The following is a 27,360-nucleotide window of genomic DNA, read 5'->3' on the forward strand; positions in this document are numbered from 1 at the left end:
TGTTTCTTTATCAAAGAAATCAACTTTCATTTGTTTGTTTGTTAGATTAAAACTGACCCTAACATTATCCAAACAGAGTTGTTTATTGTCATAATAACTTAAACTATTTATATAACCTTCTTTAGTCTAGGACCAAAGTTGTTCTGAAGGTTCACTATATTGTTTTTGTTATTAAACATAAAATTTCATTTGATAATTTTTTTTAAAGTGTATTATTATTTTCTAATCACTGGTTGTAAATCGAACTCTGGACTTTAGTCCCAGCTATGATTAAACTTCTAGTGACCTTGAGCCCTCTGGCTTTTGCCCCTATAGTCTTCAATTTCTCCATCTGTAAAATGAGATAGGTCACATGACTTTGGATTGGGTAATGATTTCTTAAATATGACACCAAGACCACAAGCAACAAAAGAAAAAAAATAGATACATTGCACTTGGCTAAAATTAAAAACTAGGTGTATCAAAGGATACAATCAACAGAGTGAAAAGACAATCCACAGGAGAAAATATTTGCTCATCATATGTATGTAAGGGTTTAACATCCAGATTATGTAAAGAACTACTATATATCAACATTTCAAAAATGGACAAATGAATAGAATTTTCTCCAGGGAAGATATAAAAATGACCAGTAAACACAAGAAAAGATGCACATCATCATTAGTCATAAGGGAAATACAAACCAAAACTATTAGACACCATTTCTCATCTACTAGGATGACTATTAAAATAAAAATATAAATCAGAAAATAAGCGTTGGCGAGGACGTGAAGAAGCTGGAACCCTTGTACAGTGCTGGTGAGAATGTAAAATGATGCAGCTGCAGTCAAAAAGGTAAAATACAGAATTACATGGCCCAGGATTTCCACTCCTCAGTATATACTCAAAATAATTGAAAGCAGGGACTAACAAATACAGTGTGGGGCAAGAGGAGGTTTACAGTTGTTTACATGAAAAATAATATGGTAATTAATAAATAATAATGAGAATAAACTCTGTTTCACGTACTCAGCACTGTAAACCTACTTTTGCCTCCACCCTGTACACATATGGGAATGTTCATAGTAGCATTATTCACATAGCTAAAATGTAGAAAATCCAAGTGTCTATCAACAAATGAAAGAATAAACAAATTGTGGTATATCCATACAGTAAAACAGTATTCAGCCATAAAATGGAATGAAGGATTTGGGAAATTAATACGTGCTACAACACGAAAGAATCTTAAAAACACTCTAAGTAAAATTAAACTAAAGGAAAACATTGAATGATTCCACTCACGTGAAATATCTAGCATAGGCAAATTTAAAGAGACAGAAGTTGATTAGAGGTTATCAGGGGTTGGTAGGCAGGAGTAATAAGGGAGTTACTGCTTCATGCATACAGTTTTGGTTTGATATGATGAATATTTTTGGACATGATAATGGTAATGATTGCACACTATTGAGAAAGTAATTAATGCCACTGAATTGTACACTTAAAATGATTAAAATAGAAAATTTTATGTTATATATATTTTACCACAACTCAAAGTATGACTGAGTTAGGCCTAGGACCTGGTGATTTCTAAGTAGGATGGCTGTAAGTTTCACAACAGTCCACATTTATGATTGTTGTGCCAATCGTAATTATTAGTAGTATCCTCTTAGGCTCCCAAAGTTGTCCTAGTTTGAACAATAAATTACATGGTCACCCAAGCTCTAAGGATCTTCGAATTTCAGTGGCTCTGAGACCTTAACCGCGGGCATTAGGACCATGTAAAGGTTTTGTGATGACATCACCTCTGGAAAACTAAAACCCACCGGCCTCCAGGGACCTGGAGGCAGCGCAGGAGACTTCACCTCACACAAAAGTGCAGCTTCCTAGTGGCAAACCACTCTGTATTAGAGCCTGGTGGTTCGCGAATAAGGAGAAACACTGGAAGGGTACAGGGGAGGCAGTGAAAGCAACCGGTCCCACCCTCTTGCGTCCTGCCACACACACAGCAAGGCCACCCCCTCAAAGTGGGCGAAGGGAGGCAAGGGGAGGCGAGGGGAGAGGACGGGAGAGGAGGGGAGACGAGGGGGCCCCGCCCCTTGGGGCCTGAGAGAGTTGGGGCGGACCCAATAGCCAAACTCGGTTCCGCGGACCAACCGGGAGAGGCAAGGGGTGGAAACTATTGGAAGAAGGGATACCTGCCAGAGGGCGTTGGGCGTAGCCTGGCCCGGGCAAGCCTTGTTCGTTCCTTGCGGCTGCCACGTAATTCCCAGTTTTTGCAGATGGATTTTGCCCGGTCGGGTGCCACCGTCAGCGCTTCCGGGTTGAACTCCAGCCGAGCAGATCAATCCCCACCCTGTCCGGTGCGAATCCCACCCCTTCAAAGCCCGTGTCAAAGCCCTGCCCTCTCCTTTGAGTTGACGTGTCGACCTCCCAACTCAGAGATAACCGGCAGTGCCAAGTTGTCCTAACACATTTGAATTTAGAACATTTTTTATTATAAAATAAACGCATAATTTAGAAGATTGGGAAGTTGGGAAAACCATTAAAACTAAAATGAAATAAAAAATTATTTATTAATCTGTCAACCAGAAGCAATTGCAAGTACCTTTGGTCGTCGTTACTTTTATTTTTTCTCCTACTTGTTTTAACACAATTGGGACAATGCTGTAAAAGAGTTGTGTATTGTTTGTTACATACTAAGAATTTTTCCTTTTCATTTTACTTATATGCATAGTATTAAGTATTCTATGGATGAATGTGCCATTATATTGTATTTTCCTAATGGGCATTTTTTTTTGTTCTCCCCCCCGTCACCCTCCCCCCGCCCCCCCCTCCGCCGCCTGCCTTGGGCATTTAAACTCCTGGAACTTTAAGTGAATAGCTCATTGGAGGTGGGGCAAATAGAGTAGGGAGAGACATGTAAGAACTGGCTAGTCCACAACTTCATCCTCCCTTTGTAAAGTTGTTCCACAAGAATTACGAGATTTTAGATCCTTTAGCGACTTTACAGTATTAGGGTTCTAGAGTACAATCTTAGAAACTAATAAGCATAAAATTTTAAGGGCAGTAAGGACCTCTAAAGAAACAAGTTCAAACTTTCACCAAATGTAGGTATACCTAACAATCAGAGCTTTTTCAAAAGTTGGGTACTTTACATCTAGAATGTCACTTCTTACTGGCTGTACTCAATCTCTTCCCTATATCAAAATGGCTCTAACAAGTCTTCACAGGCTGGTCAAAAAATAAGTTAGGACTTCCAGCCCCACCTTATTCCTCCCTAGGAACTAGGTATCTAAATGTTATATATCTTGCACTCACATTTCTAATAAAGTAAATAAGCAAGAGAGGGAAGGGGAAGTTTTATATGGACTTATTCACTTACTTATTTGATAGGAGAGAAATAAATTTTGGTCTCTTTTGGTCCCTTCCATGAAACCATGGACGGTAGAGGGACTGATTGCTCAGGGATTTTTTAATAATGATGAATTGGCCTGAATGTGGGTCTCCAACTAACAATATTCAAATGAGGTAATGTTGAGTGGAAGTTGGATAAAAAGAGCACTGGGCTAGAAGACTAAAAACCTGGGTCTACTTTCTAATGATGTGATGTTCAGCAAGTCACTTAAACTCTCTGAGTCTTAATTTCCTCATCTTATCATAAGGATATTAAGTCCTTCTTTGCTTGCTTCAAAGACTGTCATGAAGAGCAATGAAGAAAATGTTTATGAAGGTGTTTGAGAAAAAAGAAGGCACTGTATTTTGTTATTATTAGTGGATAGCATAAAATTTTTCAAAAGAATGTTTTGAAACTTAAAAAAATCATTTATTTATTTTCAGAGAGAGGGAAAGGGAGGGAGAAAGAGAGGGAGAGAAACATCGATGTGTGGGAGAAACATCAGTCGATTACTTCTCATACACCCACATATGGGGAGCTGACACACAACCCAGGCATGTGCCCTGACTGGGAATCAAACTGGCTACCTTTTGGTTCCAAGGTCGATGCTCTAATCCACTCAATCCACTGAGCTACACCAGCCAGGGTTAATGTTTTGAAACTTTTAAAGAATCATCATAATTCAGATAATTGAAAGAGGAGATCTGGAAAAAGTCAAGTGATATAGTAACTTTCTTAAGTCTATATGACAACTTCTTATGCCATGATAGCATTATCAACTGAGGCAACTTCTGTTTTATTCTGAAGAGTTTGCCTCTTTGGCTTGGAAGGAAGAGAGTTCCCAAGTGATTTAGGGTGGAGATTTGCTGAGCATTTTGTTGTCAAGATTATACATACTGGAAGACCCTGAAATGCTGAGCAGCCCAGCTTCAGAAAGAGTTAGGACTCAGGAAGAGAGAGTGGTTTTGGATTCAAGAAGGGGCTATAGACCACAACAGAGTTGAAAGGTCTGGCTCTCTCTTACTGAGACTTGAAGGATAATGTGTTCAGTTTGGCTGAGCCTTAGTTTCCTCATTTGTAAAATGGAAATAATGACAATAGAAATGTTACCTAATTGGGTTACTGCCTATTTGGGGCAGAATAATGGCATCCAAGATCATTAGAGATGGAAGGGCCTTAAAAACTTTCTATACAAGGCCGGCACTCAGTCCACTGAGCCACACCAGCCAGGGTGCAAAGATTTTTGATATGTAACTTTTTACTTACCAAATGTGGAAACTTTTCAAATATATTAATATTCAATGATTATGAAGGTGTGGTCAAACAAGAAATAAAAATAAAGCTATAGCAATTTGGCAAAATATACCAACAGCCTCAAAATTAATCTGTATAGAACTAATTCTACTTCTCATGATAGCTATCACAAGAAAGTAATATTAACATTAAAATTTAGTATAATTTTTAATATTGAAAGTTAAAAATTTAGGATCCAATGATACATCTTTACAATAGAATATTGTGCAGCTACAAAAAGATATTCGCCATGAGTTTTAATAAACTAGGGAATAGTTTATATCAAATATACTGAAGACAAAAATGCCTCTAAAATTGGATGCAGGCTATATTGTGACTATTTTTAAAAGACACAGCAAATGGACAAATATAATGAAATGTCAATATCTTGGCTGTCTTTGGGTGATGTGGATTTTTGTTTGTTTTGTTTTATGTTACTTTTCTGTCTTTTTTATATATTTTACAGTAAGTATGACCCCCCCCCCCATTTTTTTAAAGGAAAGGCTCTGAGAAACTCAAATAAGAGTAGCTTATCATGAGGATCATTTGTATTTTGATTAGCAAACTCTGGGCTCAGAAGTGTTGTTCTTCAGCAAGCCCAATGTTCATACACAAATATTTTCTGGTGCTTCCTACGTGTACATGCTATAAAGTTGCTGAGAGAAACACAATGCTGAATCATAAGGATTCTAAAATCAAGGACCATGGCCGGATGATCAGAAAAAAACACATCTGCAAATAACTATAATACAAATGATACATTCCAGAAGGGATGTATAGGAAAATATATCGAACAGTGTTACCAGTGTAGTAGAAGCAAAGTGTATGTGAATAGCAGTAGTTGGAATGGTAAATTGGAGGTGAATCATAAAAGCTATGGATGCCAAGGTAAAGACTGTGTTGTTAAATTGGAGGGCCATATGTAGCTATTGAGGGTTTTGCTTTGTTTTGGTCTATATTGTTTTTGAAATCATGATCTTCATGATGTGTGCTTCAGGAAGTCTGCCTTTGGAAACAAACTGGAATGTGGATGAAACTGAAGGCTGAGTTAGGTGAGAGACAGTGAAAGCAGACTTGAGAAGTAGGTTTGGAAGTAAAGAGGAGGAGGCATTCCAATGAAGACAGAGAGAATAGACTGAGATAAAGGTTAGAAGCTCTTATCTCAGTAGGTCAAGGAGGTATTACCACCTTCTAAGGAATTATTTCAAAATGGGCCTCTCTATCATGATTTTGTAAAATCTGCACCTAATCTCAGACTGCTAGGCTGGAGAACTTCACTAGTTTTTTAGACTGAAGTTACGGTTTTTCTTTTTCTATTTTTCAGTACATATGTGATATCTGGGGCTTGGGCAGCAGCAACTACAAAGGATTCTTCCTAGTTCATTAGAGAAGTCTTATGTCATGTCATGGTGTAAGCTATCAAAGGGATGGGGCCTTGGCCAAGTAGCTCAGTTGGTTAGAGCATTGTCCTGATATGCCAAGGTTGTACGTTGGATCCCTTGTCAGGGCACATACGAGAGACAGCCAATTAATGCATAAATACGTGGACCAACAAATCAATATTTCTCAATCTCTTCTTCTCTAAAATTAATAAATAAAATATTTTTTAAAGGGATAGGAAGAAGAGGGAGAGGATAGCCTCTAGGGTACCTAAATATTCCAATATCCCTATGCTGGAGGAGCTTTGTGCAGCAGGTACTCTCCCAGTAATCTGAACACAGGTTCTGAGCTTCTAGAAGGATTCCCAGCTGAGTTGCACATATTGCAGCTTGATGAATGGTTCTTTGTACAATTTCGGCCTCCCTTCCTACAGGCTCCTATGAGCTCACCAACCACTTGAGCTTTCCTCTTTCAGCCTCTTTCACTACCCTTTCTTCCTCTCTCCAATGTTAGGTAATCCCCACTCACTCAGCCTAGACCTGCACAACCAAAAAACTCCTGGTAATGCACAGACTGGGGAGTGAGCACCTTTCTGACTTTTCCTAGGTAGCAAGCTCTGTTCCACCGATGGCTTTGTATCATTTTTTTCTTTTAAGTATGATTTTCTTTGTACTAAAACCATACCAAAAAAATAGAAGCAGAAACATCCTAGTGAAGCTAAAATATTTTTCAACAGGAGTCAGTTTAATGCATATATTTTCACTTAAGCCATAAATTAGAGCTATTGTGTCACCCTTGGGAAACTTTTTATAATATAATAGGTACTATAGAAGGATTACTTTAAAGGATGTTTAAATTAGGATCAAACGTATTCTTCTAAAGGTCCTCCCTTTATTCTCTCTTGTTTCCTAAACTTTTCTCTGATGTGGTTGTGCTGAGAACTGAAAAGGATTTTTAAAGAAAGTTGTCTTGTAATATAAAGCCAGAAAGGCAGAATTCCTCTATGCTTTTATTTGTGGTTCAAGATCTTAGAAAATCTAAAATATATAATAACATCTATGGACTTTTAAATATTTGCTCATTCATTATTTCATTAAATGTTTATTTATTTGATTTTTTTAATTGACTTGATCAAGGAAGGAAGACAGAGAAAGAAGAAGATTGATTTGTTGTTCCACTTATTTATGCATTCATTGTTTGCTTTTTGTATGTGCTCTGACCAGGTACAGAACCTGCAACCTTGGCAAATTGGGCCAATGCCCTAACCAACTGAGCTACCAGACCAGAGGAACATTTATTGGAGCCTTATTACATTCTATGACCTGTGCCAAATGCTGGGGATACAAAGAAAGAGGAAGAGAACTCCTTTTGTTTGTTTTTTAAAAAGTTTATTTATTGATGTTGGAAAGAGGAAGTGGGGGAGAGGGAAAGAGAGCAAGAGTGAGATTTGTTCCACTTATTTATGTATTCATTGATTGATTCTTGGCTGGAGATTGAACCTGCAACTTTGGCATATGGGGATGATGCTCTAACCAAATGAGCTACTGGGCCAGGGCAGGAAGAATACTTCTTTAAGAATATACTACCAGGACTAAGTACAAAATAAACAAAGATTGGGAGACATCTGTCTGGAAATGGAGGAGAAATTTACAGGACTGAAAAAGGAGTTGGTGCTTCAGCGCATTAAGCTTCCATTCTTTTCTAGGAAAGGCTGATTTAATTGTCAGTGCCTCAGTAAAGTTGCCTGTGACCCAAATTCATGCGCGCTGTGTAAGTGCCAATTCACCAAATGTTGGTTTGAGATTTAGAGTTGGCAATGGTAGGATATCAGAGCTTCTGGTTTGCTTTTGGTGCTGTTGACCATGAGAAGGGACTTCCAGAGTGAAAAATCTATTGCCATTACCTTGATTGTATCATGTACAAGTTGCTTAAGTTTAGCCAAGCCATCTATTTTCTTCTCTCCATCTACAACATGAGAAAATGTACATATCCTCCTACTTTCAATAAAGTTTCATAAGGTCCATGTAAACAAATAGTTATAAGACACTGTATTAAGGGCATGAATAACAGGCTGTGCAAGTTATGGTAGACTGGAGTGACCACACCACATCATTCCTGTGAAATGGATGTAAGGGGATAAACAGAAATGGTAACATTTATAAATGTTGGCAGGGATGTGGAGAAAAGAGAACACTTGCACACTATGGGTGGGAATGTAAATTAGTACAGCCATTATGGAAAACAGTATAAACAGTATATATAATTAATGGCAGATTACACCAGCCTTTAAAAAGGAGGGAAATCTATCGTTTGAGACAACATGGATGAACCTGAGGACATTATGCTAAATGAAATAAGCCATGTACAGAAAGACAAGTACTCCATGATCTCTCCTATATGTGGAATGTAATCCACACTCACAGAAGCAGAGTTTAGAATGATAGTTACCAGGGCTTGGGGCGGGGGGCGGGCATGTGGTGGAGAGAATGGGAGATGTTGTTCAAAGGGTACAAAGTTCCAGTTATGTAGGATGAGTAAGTCTAGAGATCTAATGAAGAGCATTATAGCTATAATTTAAAAATACTGTGTTAAATAATGGAAATATGCTAAGACAGTAGATTTTAGATGCTCTCATCACACACACAAAAAGGTAAATATGTAAGGGAATGATATGTTAATTAGAGTGACTGTAGTAATGATTCCACTATGAATATCAAATCATCATATTGTACACCTAAAATATGTACATGTTTTAAAAAGTGGCTCATGGAAATTAGTGGGGAGACCAAGTCATAAACAGACAATTAAAAAGCAATAAGGAATTCCAATCACAGAGATAAAAAGACTCCGTGCATGAAGGGAGTACCTGGTTACATGAAATAAACATCAAGTAAAATAACATATATGCAGTTATTTTTATTGTTTTTATTATTATTGCTGCTACTCTTACTGTTTTTGTTATTATTATTGTTGTTGTTTTTAGCAAGGAAAAGGTGTAAAAATTGGAAATATGAATGGGGCTTCAGTGACAGGGAGTTTGCTTTATTGTCAGAAACCCTGCCAAGATTTTTTTACCCTATTGTTTTATCAGTCCTTCCTATGATGAAATTCCAAAGAGCTACAAAGGGCTATGTAGGTAAATCAGGGCAGAGTTGCTAAGAGACCATTTAAAGAGACAAAGTCACAGTTAAGTGGTGCGCTGAGCATAATACATTGCACATAGTGGTCACGCAATAAAAAAAGTTATTATCAATTATTATGGGGCAATTGAATATCAGAAAGGTTCACTTAGGATCAATCAGCTCCCCTCGCCCCCACCCCAATCAGCTTTTAAATAGTGGTTGGAAGTCAGATCTCCATGTTCTGTGTTAGACAGTAGAATGAATTAATCAGACAGGATCTCAGTCCTTGAGAAACTCCCAGTTAAATATGAGAAAGAGAGAGTGACAATATATAGTATGGTAGACGAAACAGCAGAATTATGTGACAAGTGTCTGAGCAACAAAATATAGCAATTAATTCTGTTCGGAGAAAGCCGTTAAGGTTACATTTGCGTTGTAGTGAGGGCGGAGTCTGCGGGGGATTTCTGGACAAAGAGTCTAAGAAACTGCCGGAACCAAGGTGCTGCGGCCGTTGAGTGACTCTCGGTCGGATATTGTTACTGGACCCGATCAAGGCCGTCACTCCCGTGTTGTCAGCCGACCAGGGAGTGCAACTGCTTGCACCCATCTTCGGTTTACACAATAACAGGCCGCCTCAGCAAACGATGACCGGAGCTCTGGGAAAGGTAACGTGGGTTCTACGCACGCCGGGCGCAAGGGAGGTGGTGCGCTGAGCCAAGCTGGGAAGTGGCCTGGGCCATCACCGCCTCTGCAGGCATCCGGATGTAGACACTGGCGAGAACTTGGCTCTTCCCGGCAGCACATGCGGCGCCTTGTAATCAAAGGGTTGTGCTCTTTCCTCTCTACTCCGGTGGCACTTGGTCGCACAATCCCGCGCGCCATGCACTTGTCACTAGCTATCCTCCTCGCCCATTGGCCTGGAAAAGGAAGATTCCCCGTGCTGGGAGTCACGACACCAGGGCAGGTCCCAGTATGACCTTGAACAGGTCACTTGATTTTTGCGTTAACTCATCAACTTCCAAAAATTTTTTTTCTAAGAATACCGTTTTGACGTTCTGAACTGATGTGACGCTACTTGGCGATAACGAAAGGGTGGTAATAAAATACATTTTACTTATAAAACCTTATTTAAAGTGACTGCAGTAAAACCGTATGAACCACCATAAATGCATTCCTTGTCCTTCCCTTGTCCTCTTAACAGACTAAACAGATTTCAGTTGTGCTCTTTCAGTTGTGTTATGTGCTGATTGGTAAATTAACGACTTATTTTTAGCAATTATTGTTAAAATTTTATTTTATGTATTAATTGCAGAGACTATATCACCATGACACATAGATTAGCATGATCATTGCTGCTCATGGTTTACTAGTAGTTATCTTGTTGCGGCCCCTGAATTTCTGCAGCTTAAACATCATATCATTCTGAATGAAATAACTCATTGTTGTTCACCTTAGCCACATTGTGAGAATTGGGCCAGATCTGGTGAAAGAATAATAGAGAAAAAATCAGCAAGTTTCAAAAATCTGTTGTTAAAGATGGTCAGATCAGTGACTCCACACTTCTGCTTTATTTGCCTTGATTCTGAGGAATGCTAAAAGGGAGGATCATTTTTCAAGGAACTTTTTTTTTTAACCATTGGAAATATGTTTATATCTTCAGGTTATTACCTAAAGATATAAGGGCAGATAGGGCCCTTCTAAATGTGATGCCATTTTTTCCTTTTAGACTCCTTTGTAGACTACCCTTCCATTTCCTCTGCTGCTTTGTCCAGATAGTCTCTCATTTATTTGCCAAATGCTGAATTCCTGATTCTTGATCTTGTGGTCTTCTCACTTGGAGTGCGCTTATCCTTGTCACCATTTATACAAGTGCACCTTCCTTCAAGGCCCAGCTCATCTCATTTTTTCCATAAAATGTTTCTGATTACTCCAGCTAAAGTGCCTGTTTATTTCCTGAACTTCTAACTGGTGTTATGTTTTTGGCACCTAATCATGTGCAGCCTTATGACCATACTTGTCTCAGCCTGTCTGGAAGTGTTAGTTAATACTATACAGTTATAAGGAAAACCAATGGGATTTGCATGAGACCTAGGTTCTATCTCTTGCTACCTGTATGACCATTGGCAGGTTATTTGACCTCTCTCTGCTTCAGTTTCTCATCTGTAAAATGCAGATGATGATGCCCACTAACTGAAACTGTTGTTTGTAATCTAAAAGATTATAGAAGATAATGTAAGAGTACTTTGTAAGGTGTGAAGGACTATACAAATAGGAATATTGATATTCTATAATAAAATGCTTCATTTGCATAATTTAATTTGATCTTCATAATATTCTCAGATGATCCTGGCAAGTGCAAGATGAGGAAATAGAAGCTTCTGGCAGTGTATGGTACATAATAGGTTCTCAAATGTTCTGAGTGCCTGAATGAATGAACACCTTGCTTATAGGCCAATAGCCTCTTAAGTGGCAGTACTGACACTAGAGCCTAGATTTGCTACTCCTCTAAGACCTCACTGCCTTTCCTTTTCTGAGTATTTCACATCTCACTAATTTGATAATAATCTTGGTTTTCCTCAGATGTGAAATGAAGAACGAAAGCATTCCTTGACCTTCCCAGTTGTCAGCCTGTTTGTTTGTTTGTTTGTTTGTTTATTCTCACCTGAGGATATGTTTCTTGATATTAAGGAAAGGAAGGGGGAGAAAGAGAGAGTGAGAAACATTGAGTGAGAGGGAAACATCGATCCATTGTCTCCCATTCGCATACCAGCCAGGGATTAAACCCTCAATTTAGATATGTGCCCTGACTGGTCACATAGCGACCTTTTGGTGTGTGGGGCAATGCTCCAACCAACTGAGCCACTTGGCCAGGGCATTGGTTCTTCCTTTTTTGTGACCTATACAGTCCATAATACTGATCTCTCATTGCAATGTAATAAGTAATTTGCACATCTACTATCCTAAGAAATATATGAGGGTAGGTAACTGTATTTTCTTCATGTCTGTATGTACTCAATCTACAGTGGCTTAAAGTAGATAACTGGTAAATATTGAATGAATAAGTGAATGAACAAATGTTGACATTACATGGTATGTACATGGTAGAGCTGATGCTAAAACTTCAGACTTTTAGTTCTCTTTCTTTGGAACCCTAAGAAGTTTTTAGCTTATAATCATTTCAAATTTTAGATGAGTGAGAAGCCCTCTTTACTGGAATAAAACTGGGTGGAATCATGCACTTCTTTGAGTCAACAGAAGTAGTAGAGTAGGGTAGATCTGACTAAGACACTAATGCTGATTTTCATCAAACCCCAGAAAACATACTAATTGATCAAGATGAGAGCCCAGAAAGAGCAACTTTGGGGACAGATCTCATAGTTCAAGTGAAAACATTAAAGGCTAACATGGAGCAGAGTTCATATGAACAAATGACAAACCAACAGATATGAGTTAGGAGGACATAAGAAGATGGAAATAGGAAACAAATTTATAGTGCCTAGAAGGGCAGGGAGTCCAAAATCCCAGTAAAATTGTCAAAAAGTTTGCTATTTCTTGGTCACTAATAGACTTTTGGTGGAGGACAGGGGTATTTTTCTATTTTGTTCATGATTTTATCTTCAGCACCTGACACACACTAAGGTATATATTGTTTAATAAATGAGGAGCTGAATCATCACCATTGTGACCTATCTAACCATTAACAATGTGCCTTGCACTTCTTAAGCCCTTTATATATATATTATCTAATTTAATCATATCAACTTCTCTATGAGGTAAATATTTTTTTAAAGATTTTATTTATTTTTAGGGAGAGGGGAAGGGAAGGAGAAAGAGAGGGAGAGAAACATTAATGTATGCTTGCCTCTCATGCGCCCCTCACTGGGGATCTGGCTGGTAACCCAGGCATGTACCCTGACTGGGAATTGAACCAGAGACCCTTTGGTTTGCAGGCCAGTGCTCAATCCACTGAGCCACACCAGCCAGGTGAGGTAAATATTTTTATAACCTCTTTACAGATAATGAAGTAAGGTTTGAAGGCATTTACTAATTTTATCAGTAAATAATTATTGAGCACTTGATATGTATAGAGAGTGTGGCAGATGCTGGGATGTAGCAGTTTTCTGTGTTCATGGAACTTGTATTCCTAGCAAAAAAGACACACTAATTATAAATCATTGTGATAAGTGCCACAAAAGAAAGAATTCTGGGTGATGTATGAATGTGTAACAATAGGATCCGAGCAAGTCTGCATAGTCAGAAAAGTATTCTTGAGGTTGTTACATGACAAAGACTTAAAGAATGACAGAATTCAGACAAGGATAGCGTGTGCAAACACCCTGTAATGAGAACACACTGGGGGTTTCAGAGGGCCCTGAAGAAATTGGGAGGGAGAGAAGCAGTGGTGCTGGATCAAGTAAGAATGTGCAGAGAAGTATTGGGGTGAGAATTGGGGAGATAGGGCATTTCAGGAGATGACCACAGGTATTTTGAAACTGAATTTAGTCCTGGGTGAAGTTAGGGAATTGGGTTTAATCGAGCCTAGATGTGACCTAGAAGTGTCATCTAGAAGTTATGATGTGAGAGCAGATATTTCTTTTTTAAAAAAATACTGAGATATAATTCACATACCATAATATTCACCCTTTAAAAGTGGAAACTTCAGTGGTTTTTAATATATTCAAAGTTGTGCAGCCATCACCACTATCTAATTCCAGAACATTTTCATCACTCAAAAAAGAAACCCTGTACCCATAGGAAGTCACTGATTCCCCAATCCCCCTATCTACCCCCTGGAAGCCACTAATCTACTTTCTGTCTCTGTGGTATTGTCTGTTCTGGTCATTGCATATAAATGAAGTCATATGGTATCTGAGGTCATGTATTCCTTAACTGACTTGCCAAAGATCATACAGCTAGTAAAACGCAGGTGCTGATATTCAAATCCACATCTCTGGGGATCTATAACCTGTGCTCCTAACTGCCATAAAGTGCAAAGACAAATTTTGATAGTACATGTATTAAACATCTTCAGAAGAGAATGACTAAACAAAAACTATAAACAAAAGCAGTTTTGAAAGAACTTAGGAAAAGATCATCTAGAACATATTTACTAGCACTGTGCATTGGACATATTAGTTCTCTTTTCTGAGCTTTGGTTTCCTCACAGTAAAATGGGAGCAAAAATATTTACCTCACAGAATGGTTGTGAGCATTAAAGGAAATAATGTCTGGTAAATAACAGGTGCTCAACAAATAGTAGGATTATTGAGGCTATTATTAGCATGTGAATTTCATGAATATAAACTGGTATTGCTCTTTTGAGAGGTAGTGTGGCAGAATGGAAAATGTGCCCTTTGGATTCAGACAGACGGGTTAGAATTCTAAGCACCTCTTATCAAGCCTATAACTTTGGGCAATTTACCTAAGCCTCTGTATTTTCCTCTTACAAAACAGAGGCAATTATGTCAATAATGCTTCTATCAAAGGACTGGTTTAAAGATTAATTGAAATAGTCTGTGTAAAGTGCTTAGCACAATGGATGTATTCATAAGTAATAGTAAAAAAAGGCATTTTAAATAATATTTATTAATATACAAATATATTCTGTTAACTTTCATAAAACAGCTCTCAGTTGCTTGCCTTATGGGCCCCTGACCCCAGTGCTGGCAGCACCCGCTCTGGGGTCTGGTGTCTGAAGCTACTCGAGAACTATAGGTTTTGCCCCATGACTTAGCTTCTTTGGTAACTGTGAAGTCCTTTCCTGGTTCTTGGCTCCCAAGCTCCTGGGACAAGTATTTTTGCAACCCATTGTAGCAGCTGTGTCCTCATTCATTCATTCACTAGCGTCACTGCCCTCCTCTTCCATTTGCTCCAGAGCTGGAGCTGCTCTTCATTTGCTGACTGGAAGGAGGGAGTATTTGTGGATAAAGTCCCAGAATAGATTACTTTGGTCCTGATAAATACTGCTGAGCATTGCAGGGAGAGGAAGCGCGTTTCCCAGAGCTGAAAGGGAGTATTCACACCACAGTTTGAATGTCTTCCAGAAAGTTGTCAACCTTTAAGCCTGGCTTTTAGATAATTAAATCCTTTGCTATTGTAGAGACTCAAAAATCTGAACAATTAAAGTGAGGAAAAAATCAGTCTCATCTAGATCTTTCTTCCCACCCAGTACCTCTTCTGTTTGAAGTGACCCACTTAAGAATATATACTGTTCACTGGTTTTCTTTTTTTCTTTTTTTAATTTTATTTATTTTTAGAGAGAGGGAAAGGGAAGGATAAAAAGAGGGAGAGAAACATCAGTGTGTGAGAGAAATATCTTACACACCCCCCAACGGGGGACCTGGCCTGCAACCCCGACATGTGCCCTGACCAGGAATTGAACCTGGCTGGGGGCCTGCAAGAAGCAACTGATAGGTGTATCTCTTGCATATCGATGTTTCTCTCCCTTTCTTTTTCTCTCTCTTCCCCTCTCTCTAAAAATGAATAGATAAAATCTTTAAAAAAAATGCTGTGGGTGCTTAACAGGTGGCAGCATTGATTATCACTCATTCACTTCTTTCTAATAATTTATTTATTCACCAAAACAAACCTTGATTGAATGTCTACAATGTGCCCCAGAGGAATACAATATGACCCTTGCCCTTGAGGATCTCTTGGTTTAGCATAGTGGCCTATGGGCGATGTTAAGAGGTTAAGGCAAACTTTTGTATATCCATGCCTATATGTATTGGTCTGGGGAGAAGGTTCATGACTTTGAGCAGATTCTCAGCAACATCAATAACAGCCCAAAAGCTAAGAACTTCTTCTGGGCATCTTCAACTGGATTTCCTGCCAGAAGTGCTTGTTGTTCGTACCACTTATTGTGACTTAATCATATAATGCTTATACTATTGCTTAGCTGTTTGACAGAAATGTATACCCATATCTCCAGCCATTTGAACTATAAATTAGGGATTGTGCTTATTACATTTTGTAACAGCTTTATTGAGATATAATTCAAGTACCATACAATTCACTCATTTAAAGTGTACAATTCATTGGCTTTTAATATATTCAGAGTTATGCAACCATGATTACAATCAATTTTAGAACATTCATCACCCCAAAAAGAAACCTCAGATCCCTGGGCTGTCATCCCCAGCTCCTCAAACCCTCAGTACTAGTCAACCACTAATTTACTTTCTTTCCCTTTAGATTTGACTATTTCCAGTATTTCATATAAATGTAGTCATATATTTGGTCCTCGTGATTAATTTCTTTCACTTAGCATACTGGTTTCACAGTTCACTCATGTTTTTACATTTTTGTTTTTATATTCCCTTTAATATTCAGCACAGTAGTTGGCATACAATGGTCTTTTTTATAATAAACTTTATTTTAGAGTAGTTTTAGAATTACAGAAAAGTTGTAAAGATAATATGGAGAATTCCCATGTACCTTACATCTACTTTTCCCTATTATCTTACATTAGTGTGGTGCATTTTTCATAATTAATGAACTAGTATTGATATATTATTACTAATTAAAGTCAACATTTTATTCATCTTTCTCCCTCCCTCCCCCTCTCTCTCTTTCTCTCTCTCTTTTTCTCTCTCTTTCTCTCTCTCTCTCTTTCTCTCTCTCTCTTTCTCTCTCTCTCTTTCTCTCTCTCTTTCTCTCTCTCTTTCTCTCTTTCTCTCTTTCTTTCTTTCATCTAATACCTTTTTCTGTTCCAGAATCCCATCCAGGATATTATGTTACATTTAGTTGTCAGGTCTCCTTAGGCACCTATTGTTTGTGACAGTTTCTCAGACTTTGTTTCTGTATAAAAGGCTTTTCACACATACATGTTGGAGGAGTTGAAATTTACCCACATTGGACAGGATTTTCTCTTTATGTTATGGGACCTAGGGACATTTAGTATTTATTATCTAGTTACTTTATAAAAATAGACTTACTCTCTATACCAGTGATCTTTTGTGTGTGCACCCAGTAGGACAGACTGAGGTTGAAATAACTGGGGAGGGGGAAACCTCAGGGAGAGAAGCCTCTATTACTACTGTCTCCTCTCATTATTATTGTTTTGTTGATGTTAGTATCACTATTATTACTATGAGAGAGAGAGTGTGTTGTAGTAGAGCAAATAGCCTTTGAAGTAGAACAGTTCTCTTAACTACTTACTGGCTATAATTTCTTGGACTATCACCTCAATGGGCCTTACTTGCCTCACCTATAAAATTGCTTTGCAGTATTTTGAGAATTAGGGAAGAAGTTAAGAAAGTCTGTCTCATGGTGCCTGTGCTTGGCAGAAGCATAATAGTTGTTGATTGATATTAGAAAAAAATAGAACAAATTGGAAAGAGGAAATAAGGTTCTTTCTTTCTTTCTTTCTTTTTCTTTCTTTTCTTTCTCTCTTTCTTTTATAAAAGAAGACAGCATGCAAGTGGGGGCTTTTGTTTTCAGAGCATTTTCTGTAGTAGGTAGAATAAGAAAAAAAGCTGACCTTGGTTTGTCTGCACGTTTCGTATTAACTATGGGACAGTTCTTTGCTAAACAAGAGCCTTTGGGTCCTTTTGGTTTGCGTGCTATGGGTTTCTAGCCTCTTTGTGAAGAGGTGCTTGAAGTTTATCAGTTCTTAAGAGTGTCCTAACATGGCTGTTTTGCTGTAGGTGCTGTGCTTGAAGAACGATATTGTTAAGCAAGCCTTTCTCCTCTTAAGGTAAGGATATTAATAACAGTTGTTAAATATAGTTAATTTTGCATTGTGCTAGGTAGTTCACACAGCATTTTTCTTTCATCATTTCCACTTGCACGTCTCCTGAGCATCTCAGGTGTGAACTCCCCTGCCATCTTGCTCTTTCCCCATTCTCAGTGAATGGCAACTCCATTCATCTAGTTGCTTGGGCCAAAATCCTTGGAGTCATCCTTGACATTGTTATTTCTCTCACTCTCCATCCAATTCTTTAATCAATCCTGTTGGCTCAACTTTTGAAATATTACAGAATTAAACCATTTCTCACCTCTAGTTTCAGGTCTCATACTTTCTGTTTTGCTAATCTACTAGGGAGTAGTTCCTTAATATTTTTTAAAAACCACTTCTTTTTGATGTATAAGAATTTTCTTTTTTATCTTTCCCTGAGGATATGTTTACTGATTTTAGAGAGAGAGGAAAGGGGAGAAAGAGAGAGAGAGAGAAATATCAATGCAAGAGAGAAACATTGACGGTTGCCTCCCACATGTGCCCCGATCAGGGCTCGAACCTGCAACCTAGGTATGTGCCCTGACCAGGGGTTGAACTGGAAACTTTTGTGCATGGGATGACACTCCAACCAACTGAGCCACCTGGCCAGGGCCAGCTTCTTATCTTCTTAACTACCATCATTCTTCCTTCTAATTGTTCTCCCTGCTTTCACTGTCGTCTTCTATCCTTAGCACTAATATCAGAGTGATTCCTTTAAAATCAAGTTAGCTCATATCACTTCTCCCTCAGAACTGTTCCATCAAAATAAGAGCTACAATTCTTATGGCTTACAAGTCTTTATATAATCTATTTCCTCACTGTATATTACTACTTACTCAATTTTAGCCACACTGGCTCCCTTTCTATTTCATGATGATCTAAGCACCCTCTCACCTAAGGATCTTTGCATATTCTCCCCTCAGATATCCGTATGGTTTGCCCTCTCACTTCATTCAGGTTTGTGCCCAAATGTCATCTCATTATAGAGGACTTTCCTGACTACACCTCCATCAATCTCTATCTCCTTACCTTGCTTTATTTTTCATAGCAGGTATCACCATCTGACACATTTTATATGTATATATATTTTTTATATTGTTATATTTTAATATATTATATAATTATATAAGTATGTATTATATTATAATATATAATATAATTATATATTTTATATGTATAAAATCTCATATATGATCATATATCTATAAAATCTCATATAATAATGAATTAATAGCTCTCCATAATGATCTGGTGAAACAGGTGATGTTATCTCAATTTTATGCATAAAGAACAGGTTCAGAATGGTTAATTGATAGCTCTAAGATGACATAGCTAATATGAGTTGGAGTTAGGATTCAAACCCGAGTTGTTTTTTTCACTCTTCTGCATATACCTCTCCATTGTTTTTTCTCTTGATGGTAAGGAAGAGCATTTGGTAGTTTGTTTATTTCTCTATTCAGCAGATACCCACTGAGTGGGTGAGGAGTTGACTATCTTCCTGGACCACATGACACTCATGAGCCTGCATGATTTCTTTAATCCTTTACATTTATTGAAGCCTTTTCCCTATCATTCCCTTTCCATCTTAATCTGTTTTTCCATTAATCAGTCAGCTATTCAGTATGCACTTACTATAGCACCATGCTAGGTATTTTATATGTTCTTTCTAATCTTAACAAAAAATACTACAGGACAAATATAAATATTGTCATTTTACAAAAGAGGAAACTGGCTCAGAGAGTTTAAGATAGATTTTCAGTCCCATGAGATTATACTATTATTATCTGCATTTTAAAGATGAGATAGCGAAATTACAGAGATATATAACAACTTGCTTAAGGTCAGTTCGGAAATGGTGGAGTCAGCATTTAATCACAGGTCTACTAGTCTCTAACTTATTCCACAGTATAGTGTGAAAGCTTTGCAGGATGCTGAACTAAAATACTCGGATTACCAAGTCAGCCTAACAGGACCATTTTACCCTACTCCATGTTCTCTGGCTTCTCTGTCCAGTCTGGCTCTCATTGCTGTCCCTTCCTCTCCATCCTCCCTGAACATGTTCTAATAATGCAAGGCTACTGCAAGGACCACCTCATTGGTTCTCTTGCCTCAGTCTCACCTCTTCCCATTCATTTCTCACCTACTTCCAGGGTTAACTTTACAAAAGTTATTTTATTTATTGACTTGAGAGAGGAAGAGAGAGAGAGAGACATCGATTTGTTATTTCCACTTATTTTTCATTCATTGGTTGATTCTTGTGTGTGCCCTGACCAGGGATTAAACCTGCAACCTTGGCATATTGGGACGATGCTCTAATCAACTGAGCTATCCAACCTGGGCAACTTTCCAAAACTTAAACTTAAACATATCACTCCTGTGCTTAAACTCTGCCAGAAGCTTCCCACTGCCTACACAAAGACCAAACTGCTTAGCGCAGCGTGCTTCAGAAACTGGCCCCTGATGACCTCTTTCACCCTGTTCCCTTCCCTGATGCTTAAGTCCCCCTTATATCCAGCTGCTTGTGGTTCCCCAAACATACCACTTTTATGCCTCTGCCTAGGATGCTTTACCTGTAAGGGTAAGTAATCGAAAACAGTTCATTTTTAAGCTCAACTCAGACAGTTTCAACTCCGTGGTGGAACTGATCACACTTTCCTTTGTGTTCCACCAAATCTTGTACCTGTTTTTGTTCTGGATCAGTACTCTATTGTGGCTCACATTTGTTCACCTACAGTACCCCTCTCCCAACTAGACCATTGATAGAGACGTTTACTTATTTTTGTATCCTCAAGACCTAGCACATTGTCTGGCACATAGTACAATAGGTACTTAATAATATTTGTGAAAGGGAAGGAATAAGGAAATATCTAGCATTGACATATCCTTAATGAGGATTTTACAAGTTTTGATAACTGTGTGAATAAATAGTGGGTATCTGATTGTATTCCACATACTCTCTCCCTCTTTTTAGATTCAGAACTTCAGGAGAGAATCCCATCTGTTCTGCAGGTAAGCATTTATCCTGATGTAGTCTACCTGCTTTAAGTAACTCTCTAACACTCTGTAATAATTTTGTCTAAAAGGAAGCTTAACATATCTTTGAGAAGAGTGGCTAGGACCAAATCCTAGCCCTCACATGGCATAGAACAGTGGGCAAAAACATAAAGTAGTGGTTAACAGCAAGAGCTCTGCTGTTAGTTTGGATTCCAACTCTATCACATATGTATTGTGTGACCTTTGGCTACCTTCCCATATCTGGTTTTTCTCACTTAAAAGAGTTTTTTTCTTTAACCTATTTATTTGAGAGAGAGAGAGAGAGAAAATGAGAGAGAGAGAGAAAATGAGAGAGAGAAGCATTCATTTGTTGTTCTACCCATCCATGCTTTCATTGGTTGCTTCTTGTATGTGCCCTGACTGGGGATTGAACCCACAACCTTAGGACCGCGTTTTAACCAACTGAGCTACCTGACCAGAGCCAAAGTTCATTTTGAACAACTGTGTATTCTGAGGAAGTTTTTAATTAATACTGAAATTATCAACTGTTAAAAACATCTCAAATGTAGAATATCCATATGAATGCAAATGGTAAAAATAAATATAAACTGTACAAAAGGTGTATGATAAAAAGTGGAATTTTCTTCTATTTCCCAGTCTTACTCCCTAGTGATATCCACTGATAGAAATTTCTGAGATATTTTTCAATAAAGTTTTGTGCATATATGAACATATATATAATGTGTATTTGTGACTGTATCTTAAAGCTGGACATTTAGGTTGTATTCAGTTTTTGCTATTTCAAAAAATGCTCCAGCAACCATTTTTATATACTTCACTGTAAACTTGTTCCCGTATATTTGTAAGATCAATTCCTGAAATTGAAATTGCTGAGTCAGTGGATTGTGAATTGAAAATTTTGGTAAATGTCATCAGATTGCCCTTCAAAGAAACTGTGTTAATTTACATTTCTATTTTCTGGCCAGAACTGGATTTTATAAAACATATCTTTTTTTGCCAGTGAAAAATTATGTCTCCTTGTAATTTGCATTTCTTGAGTTTGTCATCTTTTCATATTTTTATTAGCCATTTGTATTTCTTTCCTTGTGAACTGCCTGTTTATATTTTTTTGCCCAGTTTTCTATTAGATTGTTTGCTTTTTCATTTTTGATCTGTAAGAAACTTTTATATAGTTCTTATATACAAAGGAAATTAGCATTTTTCTGTTATATATGCTTTGTATTGTTTCTAGTCATCTGTTCCTTGATTTTGTTTTTGTGTTTTTTGTTAAAAAGTTTTAAATTTTTATACAGATAAGTTTGTTAATTTTTTATTTCTAGATTTTGTTTCATGCTTAGAAACAATCTTCTGTACATCAAGATTATTTTTAAAAAGTCCTTCATGTTATTTCCTTGTATTTTTTTCCTTTAAATATGTGGCTCATCTGGAATTAGAATTGGGTAAGAATGCAATTTTATCCCCCAAATGAGTAGTCAGTTGTTTCAACATTAAAATATCCATCTTTTTGTGCTTGCTTCAGCAGCACATATATTAAAACTGGAAGAACAGAGAAAAGATTAGCATGGCTCCTGAGCAAGGATGACACTCAAGATCATGAAGCATTCCATATTTTAAAAAAACATCCATCTTTGCTCCATAAGTTTGAAAATACCACCTTTACCATATACTAAATTTCCATATAAATACAAGATTATTTTAGCTTTGTTTTATTTCATTGATCTGTCTGTATATTTGATGCCAATACCAACCTGTTCTAATACTACCGGTTACATATAGTTTTGTAGTATATTTCAGTATTTGATAGCTACCTGATTTTGAGGGGTTTGTTTTATTTTGTATTTAAAGCTGGGATCAAGTAAGGCATGTTAAATGCTATTGAAAAATACCCAATAGGGATCCTTTTGAAGAGGTAGGTGGGGGATAATAACATAATTTACTCATTTTCTACTTGGCAAAATTTAAGTTTTCTCCAAGAATTTCCAGTGTAAACAATACTGTGATGAACATCCTTGTACATTCGTATTTGTGCCCTTGTCTGATTATTTACTTAGGAAACATGAAACTGTTAGGTCAAAGGAAATGCACATTTTTAAAGTTATTGATGTGTATTACCAAATTGCTTTCCAGAAGATTGCACCATTTTCTATTTCTTTGGTATTTCAGAGTCCCTTTTTATACATCATCAACATTATTGTTTTTCAAATATTTGCTAATAATAAAAAATGCTGCCCCTTGTATTTGTAATTTGCATGTCTTTAATTAGTAGTTTCTTGAACGTGTTTTCATACATTTTCATACTGGGCACTTATGTTTTCCTTTGCCCATTTTTCAATATGTATTTGAAATATATATATATATGTATATCATATATATATATATATATGGCTCTGGCCCACGAAGTCCCCCAGTTCGCTGCAGATGGTCATTCCAGACACCGTTTGCCTGTCAAGGAAAGGGGAAGGCAATTCTCTCTAAAGGAGAATGCCCCGAGCTCCTGTGCTCAATGGCTTTTATTGAGAGGGTTACAAGCTGGTGAGAGGTAGCAGGAATGTATAGATAATCTAATTACATCAGTAACTAAAGCTTACAGATAATAGGTGTTGTTTAAAGAAGACAATCGCAGGAACACACTGAAGTGCTTGGGTCTGAGTTGAGCAAACATGATGCCAGGTGAGATTTGGGTCGGGGTCCAGGAATTTTGTAAATTTCTTTCCCAGCCTTGACCTGGTCATCTGGTATAAGATTAACAGAGCTTGAGGGAGAAACAAAGCATGCTTCAAGGAGTGTAATTTACTTCTAGGCCTGATTTCCCTCGGAGGCCCTCAGAGTTATTATTGGGTCTTGCCTATCAACCACATTACCAGTGTTCTGGCCAAGGCTTACAGGTCCTCTCCCAGGTGCCAGTTTGCGCAGGACTAGAGTTCCCAATACCATTCAAAGCAGGCCCCTACATATATGCACGCACACACAAACACATCACACAAGATGGGGCAAAAGTAGGTTTACAGTTGTGAGTACGCAAAACACAGTTTATTCTTGTATTATTATTAATTGTATTATTTTTTATACAACAGAAACCTACTTTTGCCTATATTTATATACATATATATATATATATGCACACACACAAGCACACATTTTCTGAGTACATACTATTTGCCAAGTGCTGCGTAGGGTATATCAGGGACTAGCAGTCTGTTGAAGAGAATATCCTGTAATTAATTCTTGGCTGGGGCTACACCAGTGTTTTTCTCTTTTCCTTCTGCATAGCTGTGCTAAAAATACTTGTTCCAATTTTGAAGGAGAAATAGTGAAAGTGGATTTGTTTACCCCCATCCTGGATTGATAGGTTTAGTACTCAGTTTAGCAAACAAGGACACTGAAGGACAGTTGGCTCTGGCATTTATACAGGAAGGGGTGTGATGTGGGAGAAGTCAGTGTGTGATTACATCCTATAATTGTGCTAACTAAAAGATTTTCAAAGCCTCCTTTGGAAACCCTGGGCTTTGTGCCTTCTTCAGTAAAGACAGAGTTGTCTTTTCTCTTAGGAGGCTGCAAGGTTAATGTGACAGCAGGAAACCCAGCTTAATGACACAAAGCCAGGGGAAAGTTCAGTTGAACTTATCAGAAATCGGAGGCTTTCAAAATTGTAAATTTTGTAATTAAAACAACTGGCTAATTAAGCAGTTTAACCACTGGTAATTTGACCAAAATCTTTCATTTAAGGAGGAAAATGGTTAATTTAACAATAGTTTGAATCAGCTTCTTAATTAACCAGCTGCTCTAATTATAGGAATTGCCCCAACCTGAATTTGAAAATTCCTCCTTGCCAAGGAATTCCAGTAGGTGAGAGGCCATGGCCAGGCAAGTATTTTTGGCACTTTCACCTGAGATATATCACTTTCGGTCCTACTTTTTAAAACCACTGCAGGGTTATTGAGTTTCTGTATTTAGAGATAGTTACTGGTATCTGAGTTTTATTTATACAAAAGGTTTTACTACATACAGGGGTAGGCAAACATAGGTTTATAGTCGTGAGCACGCCAGTTTATTCTTGTATTATTACTATTTATTAATTATTGTATTATTTTCCATGTGAACAACTGTAAACCTACTTTTGCCCACCCCTGTAATGGCGGCATGGGAGAGCTGCGACGCGAGCTCTTGGTGATCTTTGTATCTTTAGGGCAGCAGGAGAGCTTCCCAGAGACTGTGACATTTGAGCTGGCCCAGGAGGCTTGTAGGGTTTCACCAGGCAGAGAGGTGCAGTGCCAGCAGAGGGGAGTGCCCGGGGTGACAGGGCATGAAAACTGCATAGTTCCTGCAGAGTGGCATGTGTAGATGTTGCTGAGGAGCAAGGTTTTAAAGGCCTGGAGGAGTGGGAGAATGAGGAGATGAAGTAGTTGGAACTAGATTATGAATCAAGGTTCTTCAATGCTCACCTAAGAAGTATTAACATTGGGCAATGAAAAACCATCAAACATTTTGAAATATGGCAAAAGACCTTTCCTGTCTCATTCATTGGTGTGTCTCTAGTGACTGAAATAGTGCTTTGTACATAGTAAGTACTTTAAAGAAATGTGTGTGTGTGCAATGAGTAAATAGTTGAATTAATGAAAGAGTAATTTAATTAGATCTGTGGTTTAGAAAGATTAATTTGTAAGCTCTGGAGGATGGAATGAGAGGGGCGTGGATACTTCGACATCACCAACAATAACTGAACCAAGGCTACCACTTGAATCTCCTATTCCTTCTGTCCACACTCCCTGTCCCCACAGCAACCAAAGTGATCTTTTAAAAACATAATAGACATGTAATTTCCCTGCTTATGGTTATTAGGCCTGAAATCCAAACCCTTAACAAGGCCCAGTGTGGTGTGTTCCAACCCGCTGTCCTAGTCTCCGGTCCCCTCTGTGCACCTCTCCCTTTGCGCCAGTCACACTGACAGCTTTCGGTTCCTCGAATGTGCCGAAGCTGTTTCCCACATTGGAGCCTTTACACATGCTATTTCCTCTGCCTGGAACATTCATCCTCTATCTTTCACTTAACAACCTCCTATTTGCCTTGCAGGTCTGGATTTATTTTATTATTTTTTGAATAGGTAATACATGTATGAAACAAGTTTTAAAAGATACAAATGAGTATAAAATAAACAGTAAATGTCCTTCTCCTCCTGACTTCTAGCCACTTCACCTCCCTGGGGATAACCACTGCTTCTCTCTGAATTCTGGTCACAGTTCACATGCCACTGATTTCAGAAAGGCCTTCCCTGATACTCCAATCTAAAAAAGATCCACCAATTGTATTGCCATAGCCCTCTGTACTTTTCTTTTTATAATTTATCTCAATTTGTAATTTTATATTTGTTTTGTGACTTCCATGAATGATACCTTCGTCCCACTTGACTGTCAGCTCCATAAGTAAAGTTTTGTTGGCCTTGTCTACTTTTATATCCCCAGCTCTTAGCATAGCGCCTGGCACATCAGAAGTATTCAGTAGTTAAGCCCTTTCTAATCTTTGCCTGTTTCTGTAAACTCACTTCTTCCCATCATGCTCCTCATGTTCTGCTTGAAATTCTGTCTGGCTCTTCCTCTCCCCACACCATGTTCTTTCATCGCTGTTAGTCATCCTTCAAGTTTTACTTAAAAGCTACCTGCTCTAAGAATCCTTTCCCAACACCTGAAGTCCAGCTTCCATGCCCCTCCCATGTATAGCCTTTACCACCCTGCACTGGTATTACCATTTCCCTAGTGCATCATAGGCTCTTTATTGTAGGGACTTTGTCTTTGTCCATTGTTATAGTCCCAGCTTCTAGGGCATTGCCTTGTACTAATAGTCCTGCCATAGATAATTGGGTTGGTTTTGCACTGCACAACTCTAGTGTGTGCTGTTCACATGGCTATGAGGGTATAATTGTTACTGGCTACCCTGATGGGAATTGATAAATATTTATTAAGTGAATGAACATGGTTTGAAGAGTTCAGTGATTTTTCAAAGTCTTATTTTGAGGTCATGATAAAATCTTCTTAGTTAAGATTAATTTGCAAGGCTCTAGTCTGAGGATCACTGTGTACCCATCAAGAGGATTTGGATATCAGCTCCTTGGGTGGGGTCCCAGGTTAAAGAATTGAAACACAAAGGCTCAAAGGGTCAAAAGTTTTAGATTCAGAGAGACAGAATTGGGACAGGGGCCAAGAACACACCTCAGTTATTACGTTCACTGCTTTTGGGGTACTAATACCAAAAGTACCTCCTTCTTTCTTGAGTGGTAAACTCTTTCTCTTTCAAGAATGCAGCTTTTATTCTCCTAAACCTCTTCCCCGGCACTCTTCCCCATTCCAACCCCACAAGGCAGAGTTAGTTGTTTCTTCCTCTAGGCACTTATTACCTTGCTCTCATCTCCATTAAAATATTCTGTACACCATACGATAATTATCTGCTTTCCCATCATCCTTGCC

At 38.0% G+C, this 27,360-nt stretch overlaps 1 protein-coding gene and 1 non-coding gene across 2 annotated transcripts in view; both read left to right on the forward strand.

Moving 5' to 3' along the window:
• The first annotated feature begins 9,678 nt into the window (after positions 1-9,678).
• The window catches only part of MRPL48 (mitochondrial ribosomal protein L48), a 43,433-nt gene continuing 25,751 nt past the window's right edge, over positions 9,679-27,360 (forward strand). The window contains exons 1-3 of the mRNA XM_054576256.1: positions 9,679-9,833; positions 17,817-17,866; positions 20,859-20,896. Of these exons, the coding sequence (XP_054432231.1) occupies positions 9,813-9,833; positions 17,817-17,866; positions 20,859-20,896 (109 nt within the window). The 5' untranslated portion in view covers positions 9,679-9,812. The remainder of the gene's footprint in view (positions 9,834-17,816; positions 17,867-20,858; positions 20,897-27,360) is intronic.
• Positions 22,409-22,515, forward strand: LOC129072836 (U6 spliceosomal RNA). Its single transcript, XR_008529384.1, has one exon. It is a non-coding gene; the product is annotated as a U6 spliceosomal RNA (small nuclear RNA).

Source organism: Pteronotus mesoamericanus, unplaced genomic scaffold (genome assembly GCF_021234165.1).
Source record: "Pteronotus mesoamericanus isolate MK-2021 breed Mesoamerican mustached bat unplaced genomic scaffold, CSHL_Meso_final contig_33, whole genome shotgun sequence".
Classification (NCBI taxonomy): Eukaryota; Metazoa; Chordata; class Mammalia; order Chiroptera; family Mormoopidae; genus Pteronotus; species Pteronotus mesoamericanus.